This window comes from Jaculus jaculus, chromosome 1, assembly GCF_020740685.1.
Source record: "Jaculus jaculus isolate mJacJac1 chromosome 1, mJacJac1.mat.Y.cur, whole genome shotgun sequence".
In the NCBI taxonomy this organism is placed as follows: domain Eukaryota; kingdom Metazoa; phylum Chordata; class Mammalia; order Rodentia; family Dipodidae; genus Jaculus; species Jaculus jaculus.
Genome location: NC_059102.1, coordinates 156,609,725 through 156,622,781, shown reverse-complemented (window position 1 = coordinate 156,622,781; position 13,057 = coordinate 156,609,725). Strand labels below are relative to the sequence as shown.

The following is a 13,057-nucleotide window of genomic DNA, read 5'->3' as shown; positions in this document are numbered from 1 at the left end:
CCCTAGATATTAATCTTCTATCAGATATATAGCTGGCGAAGATTTTTTCCCATTTGGTAGGTTGCCTCTTTGCTTTTTTCACTGTGTCCTTTGCAGAGAAAAATCTTTGTAATTTCATGAGGTCCCAGTGATTAATCTGTGGTTTTATTGCCTGAGCAATTGGGGTTGTATTCAGAAAGTCTTTGCCAAGACCAACATGTTGAAGGGTTTCCCCTACTTTTTCCTCTAGCAGTTTCAGAGTTTCAGGTCTGATGTTAAGGTCTTTAATCCATTTGGACTTAATTCTTGTGCATGGCGAGAGAGAAGAATCTATTTTCATCCTTCTGCAGATATATATCCAGTTTTCCCAACACCATTTGCTGAAGAGGCTGTCTCTTCTCCAATGAGTATTTTTGGCATTTTTATCGAATATCAGGTGGCTATAGCTACTTGGTCTTACATCTGGGTCCTCTATTCTGTTCCACTGATCTACATGTCTGTTTTTGTGCCAGTACCATGCTGTTTTTGTTACTATGGCTCTGTAGTATAGGTTAAAATCAGGTATGGTGATACCACCAGCCTTATTTTTGTTGCTCAGTAATATTTTAGATATTCGAGGTGTTTTGTGATTCCAAATGAATTTTTGGATTGTTTTTTTCTATTTCCATGAAGAATGCTTTTGGAATTTTGATAGGGATTGCATTAAATGTATAGATTGCTTTTGGTAAGATTGCCATTTTCACAATATTGATTCTTCCAATCCAGGAACAGGGATGTTTTTCCACTTTCTAGTGTCTTCTGCAATTTCTCGCTTGAGTGTTTTAAAGTTCTCATTGTAGAGATTCTTTACTTCCTTGGTTAGGTTTATTCCAAGGTACATTATTTTTTTTGATGCAATTGTGAATGGGAGTGATTCTCTGATTTCATCCTCTGTGTGTTTGTTGTTAGCATATATGAAGGCTACTGACTTCTGTGTATTTATTTTGTATCCTGCTACATGGCTGTAGGTTTTGATCAGCTCTAACAGTTTGCTAGTAGAGTTTTTAGGGTCCTTTATGTATAGAATCATGTCATCTGCAAATAATGATAACTTGATCTCTTCCTTTCCAATTTGTATCCCTTTTATGTGTGTCTCTTGCCTTATTGCTATGGCTAAGACTTCCAGAACTATATTAAATAAAAGTGGGGACAGTGGACACCCTTGTCTTGTTCCTGATTTTAGTGGAAAAGCTTCCAGTTTTTCCCCATTTAGTAATATGTTGGCTGTAGGCTTGTCATAAATAGCTTTTATTATATTGAGATATGTTCCTTCTATTCCCAGTCTCTGTAGGACTTTTATCATGAAGGGATGTTGGATTTTGTCAAATGCTTTCTCTGCATCTAATGAGATGATCAAGTGATTTTTGTCCTTCAACCCATTTATATAATGTATTACATTTATAGATTTGCGTATATTGAACCATCCCTGCATCTCTGGGATAAAGCCTACTTGGTCAGGGTGAATGATCTTTTTGATATACTCTTGTATTCTGTTTGCCAATATTTTATTGAGAATTTTTGCATCTATGTTCATGAGGGAGATTGGTCTGTATTTTCTTTTTTTGTTCTATCTTTGCCTGGTTTTGGTATCAGGGTGATGCTGGCCTCATAGAAGGAATTTGGTAGAATTCCTTCTTTTTCTATTTCCTGGAAAAGCTTAAGAAGCAATGGTGTTAACTCTTCCTTAAAGGTCTGGTAAAATTCAGCAGTGAATCCATCTGGGCCTGAGCTTTTTTTAGTTAGGAGATTATTGATAACTGTTCGGATCTCCATGTTTGTTATATGTCTATTTAGGTGATTAATCTCATTTTGATTTAATTTAGGTAGGTCGTATAAATCAAGGAAATCATCCATTTCTTTCATATTTTCATATTTTGTGAAGTATATGCTTTTATAGTATGTCCCTATGATTTTTTGAATTTCTCTGGAATCTGTTGTGATGTTACCTTGTTCATCTCTGATTTTATTAATTTGTGTCTCTTCTCTCTTTCTTTTCATCAGATTTGCTAAGGGTTTATCAATCTTGTTTATCCTTTCAAAGAACCATCTCTTTGTTTCATTAATTCTTTGGTTTTTTTTGTTTCTATTTCATTTATTTCTGCCCTAATCTTTATTATTTCTTCCCGTCTACTGATTTTTGGTTTGCCTTGTTCTTCTTTTTCCAAGGCTTTAAGGTGAAGCATTAGGTCGTTTACCTGTGACCTTTCTAATTTCTTAATATAGGCACTTAAGGCTATAAATTTACCTCTTAGAACTGCCTTCATTGTGTCCCAGAGATTTTGATATGTTGTGTTCTCATTGTCATTTGACTCTATGAATTTTTTGATTTCCTTCTTGATTTCTTCATTGACCCATTCATCATTTAGTAGTGTATTATTTACTTTCCATGATTTTGTGTATGCTCTATAGCCTTTCTTGCTACTGATTTGTAGTTTAATTCCATTGTGGTCAGATAGAATGCAAGGAATTATTTCAATTTTCCTGAATTTGTTAAGATTTGCTTTGTGTCCTAATATATGGTCTATTTTAGAGAATGTTCCATGTGCTGCTGAAAAGAATGTATATTCTACAGCCTTTGGATGAAATGTCCTGTATATATCTGTTAAGTCCATTCCTTCTATGACCTCATTTAGTCCAGATGCCTCTCGGTTTATTTTTTCCTGGGATGATCTGTCAATTGATGAGAGTGGGGTGTTAAAGTCACCCACTACCACTGTGTTTGGTGTTATCTGTGACCTTAGTTCTAATAGTGTTTGTTTGATGAATTTGGGAGCCCCCATGTTAGGTGCATATATGTTTAGGATTGTAATGTCCTCCTGTTGGAGTGTGCCTTTAATCAATATAAAGTGACCTTCCTTATCTTTCTTGACTAACGTTGGACTGAAGTCTACCTTGTCAGATATTAGGATAGCAACCCCTGCTTTTTTTCTAGGCCCATTTGCTTGAAACACCATCTTCCAACCTTTCACCCTAAGATAATGTCTATCCTTTGTAGAAAGGTGAGTTTCTTGGAGACAACAAATTGTAGGATCCTGCTTTTTAAACCAGTCTGCAAACCTATGGCTTTTTGTTGGGGCATTGAGGCCGTTGATATTAAGAGATATTATTGAAAGGTGTGTATTTATATTTGCCATTTTTTTTTTTTTTGTGGTTCCAGTTCTACCTGTGCTCTTTTAACAAGTATTTGAGTATTGCTTGTTTTTTCTAGGTTCCTTATATGTGTGCTTTTCCTTTTCTTCAGCATGGAGGATCCTGTGAAGTATTTTCTGTAGAGCTGGTTTTGTCTTCAAATACTCCTTTAACCTGCTTTGGTCATCGAATGTCTTTATTTCTCCGTCTATTTGAGTGGATAACTTTGCAGGATAAAGTAACCTTGGTTGACAGTTGTTATCTTTCAGAACTTGGAATATATCACTCCAAGCCCTTCTGGCTTTTAAATTTTGTGTTGAATAATCTGCTGTAATCCTGATGGGCTTACTTTTGTAGGTAACTTGATTTTTCTCTCTAACTGCTTTCAATATTTTTTCTTTGGTGTGTGTATTTGGAAGTATGATTATAATATGGCGAGCAGAGGTTCTTTCCAGGTTTTGTCTGGCTGGGGTTCTAAAGGCTTCCTGTATCTGTATTGGCATCTCTTTCCCAATTTGGGGGAAATTTTCTTCTGTGATTTTCTTGAAGACGCCTACTATGCCTTTGGAGTGGAATTCTTCTCTTTCTACTATGCCATGAATTCTAATATTTGATCTTTTCATAGTGTCCCGAATATCTTGAACTTCCCACTCATACTTTTCTATAAGTTTGTCTTTCTCTTTGTTGGCCTGTATTAGATATGCCACCTGGTCTTCTAGCTTAGATATTCTGTCCTCTCCTTCATCCATTCTACTGGTGAGATTTTCTACAGAGTTTCTTAGTTCATTAACTGTGTTCTTCATTGCTAGAAATTCTGACTGGTTTTTCTTTATTATTTCTATTTACTTATTTATGTCTTGTATTGCCTTCTTTATTTCATGAAATTGGTGTCCTGCATCTTCTTTGATTCCTTTGATTTCCTCTTTAAGTTCCTCTTTGACTCCTTTGATTTGTTCTCTGACTTCTCTGAAGATATTTACAATCACTCTTTTGAAATCTTTCTCAGGCATTTCCTCTAACTCGTTCTCACTGGAGGTCATTTCTGATGCATTAATACTTTTAGGTGGATTTATATCGTCTTGCTTTTTAGTGTTTCTTGTGTTATAATGTATATATTTTTGCATCTTGGATTAAGTTAATGCTTGGATTTTCTAGCTAGCTGGGTATTCTTAGCTGTATCAATTGGTTTGATGTTATATATTTTCAGGGTAGGAGCTTGAGGTGTTAGATGTGGCTCTTAAGACTCTGAGAGTATCTACAAAGATGCTCCTAGGCATTGAGTTTCCCTGCTATGGGGGTATTCAAGTAGGCTGAGTGGAATAAAATACAGGTAGATTCTAAAAGTTAACTAAACACTGTACCCATTCAGTCAAAAACAGCCCCAAGTATGTATGCCAGAGTAGTTATTATAACAACCAGATCCTCTATCAACATAGAGGTTAAGATTTCTGGTCTGTTGAGGGATCCAAGTCAGCTTGTGACCAAGTGAGACCCTTCCCTGGTGCAAACCCAGTTACCTTGGATGAATTTGGTCTCAGTCAAGTTGCTGCCTGGGTCGTCGGGCTGCTGTTGTGATTTCTGGAGTGGGCACTGGCTTTTCCTGTGGGGCAAGCAAAGCCTGGCAACTGTTGCCCTGCAGATCAGCTCCCCCACTGGGTCTGTCAGCAGCTGAAGCTTCTGCTGCTCCTCGGTCTGCTGCTGCTTGGGCCGCTGTTACCGGTGTCGGAGCCACTGATGTTGCTACCGAACTCTGCTCCTGCTTGGGTCCTGCTGTCGGCTCAGATTGGCGTGGCCGGGTCCCGGGACGCTGCTCTCTTTGCCAGAGCTGGGCTGAGGCGGTGGGGGAGGGGAGGGAGCCGCAGGTGCTCTGGTTCTCTCGCTGCTCCACGTGTTCTTCTACCTCGCGGTCTGCTCCTCTGCTGCTCACTGCCGCTCTCCCTTCACGTGTCCTGAGTTGCGGAGAGCGCGGTGTGAGGGAAGCTCCCACACCTGGCTTTTCCTGCGGCTCGAGCCGAACTTGGCAGCTTTCTAGTGTGCCGCCGCCGCCGCGGTTGGCGGAGCTCCCAGAGCCGCTTTTGCCAGCCTATGCGGGCTCTGGATGCTCTGGATCTCTCCTACTTCTCCGCTGCTGCTTCAATTTCCTATACACCTCACTTTTTAGTAAAAGTGTGTATTTTGCTTAGTTTTTTTTGGTCATCCCCCCCCCCCAGGCTGCTTTGCCGTGGTACCTACGCAGCCATCTTAACTGGAAGTCACCTTTTGTTGGTTTTTTTTGAGGCAGGGTCTCGCTCTAGCTCAGGCTGACCTGGAGGTCAGGGTGGCCTCAAACTCACAGCAATCCTCCTACCTCTGCCTCCCAAGTGCTGGGATTAACAGTGTGTGCCACCACGCCCAGCAAAGCTTGTAAGTTTTATGGTCCAAAAGAATTTTTCCAGTGAGGTCAGTGATTCATAAATCCTTCAACTTGTCCTTGAGTCATGATACAGTCAGAATCTAGCATCATCTCATTTTACCTGCAAAGACACTTCTTACAGGTGAGGTCCCACTTCCAGGAATCAGAGCTCAGGACACATGCTTACCTTTCAGTGGGTCCCAGTTTACCCCACAGTCCCCGACCCAGATGCCAGGTTCTTGGTCATTTCCTAAACTAAACCCTCTGGTAGGCACCCACTCCTGACCTTTAGGGAACCTCACTACCCTTACCTCAGATTCCCAACCATGAGAAACTCCGAGTACCCTTCACTCCCCTGGGCTGTGCTCTGATTGTATCTCTGTCCCCACAGGAAGACATGGGGATGACGTACGCAGAGCTCTCAATCTTTGGAAGACTCCGGAAAATAGCCAAGACAGGGCCCTACAGCATGTTCTGCAAACTCCTCAACATGTGGAAAGATATCTATACCCCCAGACAGGTGAGGCCATGTGTGGTGTCTTACTGATGCGGGAGGTCACAGGCAAAAGTCCCTGTGTGAGACCCCCAAAATGACAAACCCGTTTCCCATGCAGTGGTCTTCTCCAGCTCTTGTCCTTGTCTGCTTGGGGCTCCTGGCTGCCCTAATTTACCCCAAGCAGCACCAACCACTCAGGAGAACGGCAGGCACAATCCCTGCTTATGTGGGGGCAGCATGGGGACAGCACAGGCCAGATCACTGTATCAGTCAGTTTCTTTTTCTAGGACAGAAGACCTGAGGAAACTCGGTCGTTTAAGGGAGGAAAGGTTGACTTCAGCTGCTTCCAGTTCCAGGTTGCAGTCCATCATGGCAGGAAAGGCAGGAGTTTAAAGCCGTGCTGGTCCACAGTGAGGAAGCGGGGTGATGGGCGCTGTTGCTCAGCCAGCCCTCTGCTCTTTTTACGGCCCAGGACCCCAGCCCGCGGCAAGGTGCTGCCCACAGTTAGGGTTTGTCCTCCCCTCTCAACTCACCTGTAACTCAGGCACCACTGGCCCAGCCCTGACCACTGTGTCTTTGGAGAAGACCACGGGCAGGGCTGTGACCCACTGGCTGTGACCAAGAGAAGCTTTTTTGCCTGCAGAGTAGGGATTCCAGCCTCGGGTCTGTCTGGCTGCACTGATGTGAAGTCCTCTGTCGCTCATTCACCAGGTGGCTGAGAAGGTGAGGCGATTTTTCTCAAAGTACTCCATGAACAGACACAAGATGACCACACTCACGCCTGCTTATCATGCTGAAAACTACAGTCCCGATGACAACAGGTTTGACCTGCGGCCCTTTCTGTATAACACAGAGTGGCCCTGGCAGTTCCGATGCATAGAGCATCAGGTGAGTTGGCCACGGGACCTTTGCTCTCAGTCGATCTGAAGTGGACACAGGGACAGTCTCCTTTGGGAGAAAGGCCTTTTATTTGTGCACAGTGGTGTATCCTACAGTTCTTACTTCTGCAAAGTCAAATATGTATAAAGGGTTATGCTTGCTGCTTTTTTCTTTTCTTTCTTTCTCTTTGTTTCTTTCTTTATGACACAGGGGCTCATGTAGTGCAGTCTAGCCTCTAACTCACTTTGTAGCAGAGGACGACCCAGAATTTATAATCCTCCTGCTTCCACATCTCAAGCGCTAAAACTACAGGTGTGCGCCACCATGCCTGGTTTTTATGCAGTGTTGGGGAGTGAACCCAGGATATCATGTATGGTAGGCAAGCAGCAGCCCTCAATTTTTTTTTAATTTTTTTTTTTTTGAGGCAGGGTCTAACTTTAGCCCAAAGTGACTTGGAGCACACTCTGTAACCTAGGATGGCTTTGAACTCACAGGGCTCCTGGGCTCCTATTACCTTAGCCCCCCAAGTGCTGGAATTAAAGAAGTGCACTACCACGCCCAGTTTGTTAATACTCGCTAAAAGCTCCTCCGTTTGTTTCTATTGACAAAAAATTGTACATATGTATTCATGGTGTACAGTTTAATGTTCTAAAACATGTGCTCACGTGGAATGGCTGAAATAAGCTGTTTAGCTACATATGACCTCAAACATATTGTGTGTGTGTGTGTGTGGTGAGAACAGTTAAAATCAACTCAGCCATTTTCCAACACAGTACTTTGGTATTAGCTGTGAGCACCATGGTTTACAGCAGACAGTTGAACCATTCCTCCTGGCTGACACTCTGTGTCCTGAGGCCCATACCTGTCCCTTCCTCCTCCCAGGTTCAGCCCTAGGAACCACCTTCCACCCTCAGCTCTTATGTGCCCTGATTCTACAGAGTCTACACAAGGACATCGTGCGCTGCTTATTTGCTGCGCCCGACCTCTTTCTCGCTACATAATATCCTTCCTCACTAACCAGCTATGCTGTCACAAGTGACGTCCCTGCCTTCTTTCTCAAGGCTGCATGGTCGTTTGTTGTATATATGCACTCCATTTTCTGGGTCTTCCATCAGCTGGACAGTGTCGCAGTGACCACGGGAGCGTGGCTGCCCTTTGTGCATGCCTGTTTCAGTCCCTTTGGCTAGCTACCCTGCAGTTGGAGTACCGGGCCCTGTGGCAGTTAGCTGTTTTCTTAATTTGGCTTAATGATTACCATGATGACTTTTTGCTGTTTGCACATGTGTTTAAAGGGAGTCAAAGTTTGGCATGGGCTCTATTTACCATTATTGCTTGTACTAAAATTAGAAGCCATATATTGTTTAAGAACATGGGGCCAAAGCCGGGCGTGGTGGCTCACCCCTTTAATCCCAGAACTTGGGAAGCAGAGGTAGTAGTAGGATCACCATGAGTTTGAGGTCATCCTGAGATAAATAGTGAATTCCAGATCAGCCTAAGCTAGACTGAAAACCTACCTCAAAAAATAAAAATAAAAAAAATGATGCCAGTCACTGTTCTAAACACCTGGTATATCCAGAAAGTATCTTGTCTCCACCACGGCTTCTTGACTTTTCCCACTCCTGGCCACTTTTGCCTGAGAAATTTTTTACCATACCCCAGGTATATAGGTGTATAGCTATATAAAAATAGGTATACAGACCAAACATTTACTGGTATGTTGCAGTCAGGTTCACATTGCCAGCTGGAAACACCTGACCAAGAGTAGCTTGTGGGGGAAAAAAAAAAGTTTATTTTGGCTTACAGACTCGAGGGGAAATGATGGCATGAGCAGAGGGTGGACGTCACCTCCTGGCCAACATCAGATGGACAGCAGCAACAGGAGAGTGTGCCAAACACTGGCAAGGGGAAACTGGCTATAGTACCCATAAGCCCACCTCCAGCAATACACTGCCTCCAAGAGGTATTGATTCCCAAATCTCCATCAGCCAGGAACCTAGCATTCAGAACCCTAAGTTTATGAGGGACAACTGAATCAAACCACCATATGGTAATAAATCATTTAAAAAATATTTTAAAGCAATTCTATAGCATACATATAATATCACCACTTGTTAAAGATGAAAGCAAATTTGAATACTAATGAAGTGGATCTACTATTGGTCAGAGCAATTCAATCTAAAGATAAACTAACTTTCCCTGGTCTAGTGGTTAGGATTCAGTGCTCTCAAAGATACACTAATTCCATACATGCTGAGGAATGATGGTAGGAAAATATAAAGTCAGCTAGGTGTGGTGGTGCATGCCTTTAATCCCAGCACTTGGGAGGCAGAGGTAGGTGGATTGATGTGAGTTCGAGGCCACTCTGAGACTACATAGTGAATTCCAGGTCAGCCTGGGCTAGAGTGGGATCCTACTTCAAAGAAACAAAGCAGTGCTGGAGAGATGGCTTAGCGGTTAAGGCAGTTGCCTGTGAAGCCTAAGGACACAGATTCAATTCCCCAGTACCCATGTAAGCCAGATGCACAAAGTGGAACATGCATCTGGAATTTGTTTGCAGTGGCTGGAGGCCCTGCCGCACCAATTCTCTATCTGCCCCTCTTTCTTAAAATAAGTAAATATACCAAAGCATGCACCTTAATTGCTAAGCTGTTGCTCTAACACTATTTCTTTTTTTAAACTATTTATTTATTTGAGAGGGAGAGAGAGAGAAGAAGAAGAGAAGGAGGCAGATAGAGAAGTGAGAATGGGCACACTAAGGGCCTCCAGCCACTGCGAACGAACTCCAGATGCATGCGCCACTGGTGCATCTGGCTTGTATTGGAACTGGGGAGTCAAACCTGGGTCCTTAGGCTTCACAGGCACACGCTTCACCGTTGAGCCATCTCCCCAGCCCCGCATCATTGTGTTTCTGTAACAGCAGACAACTTCATGTTTGCCGTAAACACACTGCAATCCATAGCACAGACTAGCACCAGCTCTGAGCTGAGGGGCTTCAGACGGCACTTACTGGCATGCGCGTGGCACGCACGGTGCCCAGTGCACTCCACGTCAGAACCAAGACTTCAGTGAAGTCCCGCGATGTGACAAAGGAGTACTGCCAGAAACGTGTCGAGCTCATTATACATTTGACGCTGAGTTAATTTTTGGTCATTGCATGTGTAAAACCCTTTGACTGCTGCTAACATTTTGCTGTCCCCATACTCAGTTGCATAATCACTCCTCCTTCCCACCATTTATTTGCTGCCTTCTCCCTTTCTTTGTCCATTTTTTTCCACTTCCTTCTGGTTTCTCTACGTAGCCCAGGCTGGCCTAGAACTCATGGCAGCCCTCCTACCTCAGTCTCCCAAGTGTTGACATTACGGACATGAGCCACCTTACTTACCCATTTCTCCTAGTCTTTTTCATTTTTTAGAATATTGTATTTATTTATTTATTATGAGACAGAGAGCAAGAAAGAGGAAGATAGAGAAAGAGAGAGAGAGAATGCATCAGGGTCTCTAGCCACTGTAAACAAACTCCAGATGCATGCACCACCTTGTGCATCTGGTACTGGGGAATTGAACCAGGGTCCTTTGGCCTTGCAGGCAAGTACCTTAACTTCTGAGCCATCTCTTCAGCCCCCCATCCAGTCTTTTTCTAATTGATTAATAATAAAGTAAAGAATAAGGAATGTATTTAAAAAGCAGGCTTAGTTCTTTTCTCCCTCCCTCCCTTCCTCCCTCCCTTTCTCAAGGCCATAGCAAGAACCACTAAGACAAGCGAGTGATACTCTTTCCCAGCCCGTTGCTAATCTTCTGAAAAGAGAGTTGGTCAGGCGTGGTGGCGCACACCTTTAATCCCAGCACTCGGGAGGCAGAGGTAGGAGGATCACTGGGAGTTCTGTGCCAGCCTGGAGCTACAGAGTTAGCTGTAGATCAGCCTGGGCTAGAGTGAGACCCTACCTCAAAAAAACAAAAAAAAAAAAAGAGGTACAGCCAGGCAGTCCGCACAGGGACACACTGAGAGCTGGCGCCATGTGCACATTACACACTGGGCTTCAGATGACCAGAAGGAGTAGGAGTGCTGTAGCCACCTCCTCATTGCTGGACAAAACAGCTGGTGGGAGGAAGGCTTCTTATTTTGCCTTGTAGTCCTGAGGGGAACCTCCACGATGGCAGGGAAAGGATGGTAGAGCAAAGGCTGGAAATCACTTCCTCGGGACGGCCAAGGTGGCCAGCATGCTGGAGCTGGGGTCGGTGTTGCTAGATGTCCTAGGGAAGGCAAAGATGCTGCTAGAAGTGTCCTGCCCACAGGCGAGTCACGGACCAGCAATGCTGGGGCCAGAGAAGGCTGAGGTGGGGCTCGCTATAACCTCCTGCGCTTTCTGATTGCAAGGAAGCATTTCCAAGTCCACCTGACTTCCGGAACTTCCCCAGAGGATGGGTCGAGGTGAGCAGGAGACAGAGGGATAGGGAGTAGCTTCTGGGAATTCAGAACTTGGGCCAGGATGCCAACGTCCTATGCCCCCACTGTGTCTGGGGAAAGAACCTGTGCCTTGCCCCCTGCACAGCAGATACTCGTGTGCTCTGTGCCTGCAGCCTGCTGTCATTAGGTCACAAGAAGGGGATAGTCGGGCTGGAGAGATGGCCTAGTGGTTAAGGCACTTGCCTGCGAAGCCTAAGGACCCAGGTTCAATTTCCCAGTACCCACGTAAGCCAGATGCACAGGGTGGTACACACGTCTGGAGTTCATTTGCAATGGCTGGAGGCCCTGGCGTGCTCTCTCTCTCTCTCTCTCTCTCTCTCTCTCTCTCTCTCTCCTTTCTCTGTCTCTCTGTCTCAAATAAATAAATAAAAATATTTCTGGAAAAAAGAAAGAGAAGGACACAGTCGAGTCTTGGATGTCAGGCCCAGTCATGGGGCCACCAGGAGCCACACCTGGCCCTGGCTTCTTAATCAGGAGGCCAGGGTGCTGTGGCTGTTCCCATGAGGCAGGTGTGGATTGCAGTCGCGTGAGGCTGAAGAACAACGGTGGTCCCCCAGAGGGCAGAGACAGAAACCCCTGCAGGCTGCCATCCACGGTGGCTTTGATGCGTCTGTGCAGAGGGGCTTTCCCTGTGCCGTCCCGCTGTGATGGTGGCAGAGAGCATCTTCATGGGCTTTCCTCTCTCCAGGTTGCAGGCCTCGAGAACAGAGCGCAGCCCAGCCCACAGGACCCGGAAGTATAGGAGTTGCCCACGTGGAGGCCCCTTCCCGACGACCCCTCCTGAGGCTTCTGAGTCACCGGTGTCCAGTGATGGAGGCCCTGCCACTCCAACCTCACAGCGAATCCATCAAAGTTTCGTTTTACCTTTCATGGGAGAGAGATGTTTTCATCCTGATTCCTTAAAAAGAAGTAAAACTAACACTCCCAGCCCGTGGGAGGCAGAGGTAGGAGGATCACTGTGAGTTCTAGGCCAGCCTGGGACTACACAATTATTTCCAGGTCAGCTTGGGCTACAGTGAAACCCTACCAGGAGGATAAAAAAAAAAAGAATTAAAAATAGAGAGAACTTTCTCTTTAACACAGTTTCAAAGTGCTGCTTTCCCACATCTGGGGTCAGGAAGATCTCCCATGTGAGGGCCAAACAAGGGCAATGGCTTCCCCCCAGGGAGGACTGTCCTGTGTAGAAACAGGCAAGAAGCTCTCCCCTCTCCACCAGTCCTAACTTCCTGTCACGGGTTCCAGAAGTTTCCTGGACAGTCCCTGAAGAGCTTCCTTGCTGGGGGTTGTGGCAGCCAGCCCTCCTGACTTTGTCCTGTGGGGACCCACCTGTGGGGGGCAGCTGGGGGCCGGGGACTGCTCCTGGCAGCCCCTCCTCTGCCTGGAGTGGACTGCAAGGATGCCCTCTGCCCAGTGGCAGCTCTATCTCTGCTGGCTCATAGACCTGCCCCCTTCCTGCCAGGCTTTGCCCTTCTGGGTCTGCCACCTGATCTTCTAGCTTAGATATTCTGTCCTCTCCCTCATCCATCCTACTGGTGAGATTTTCTACAGAGTTTTTTGATTGTTTTCATGTGTTCTTTGACCTCTTTGAACATATTTATAATTATTCTTTTGAACTCTTTCTCAGGCATTTCCTCTAACTCTTTCTCACTGGAGGACATTTCTGATGCATTAATACTTTT

At 44.9% G+C, this 13,057-nt stretch overlaps 1 protein-coding gene across 2 annotated transcripts in view; it reads left to right on the top strand.

Moving 5' to 3' along the window:
- Nadsyn1 (NAD synthetase 1) overlaps window positions 1-12,846 on the top strand; it is a 64,673-nt gene extending 51,827 nt beyond the window's left edge. For both annotated transcript variants that reach the window (XM_045152220.1, XM_045152216.1), the window contains exons 19-21: window positions 5,931-6,059; window positions 6,747-6,923; window positions 12,067-12,846. In XM_045152220.1, the coding sequence (XP_045008155.1) occupies window positions 5,931-6,059; window positions 6,747-6,923; window positions 12,067-12,120 (360 nt within the window). In that variant the 3' untranslated portion in view covers window positions 12,121-12,846. The remainder of the gene's footprint in view (window positions 1-5,930; window positions 6,060-6,746; window positions 6,924-12,066) is intronic.
- Window positions 12,847-13,057: the final 211 nt, after the last annotated feature.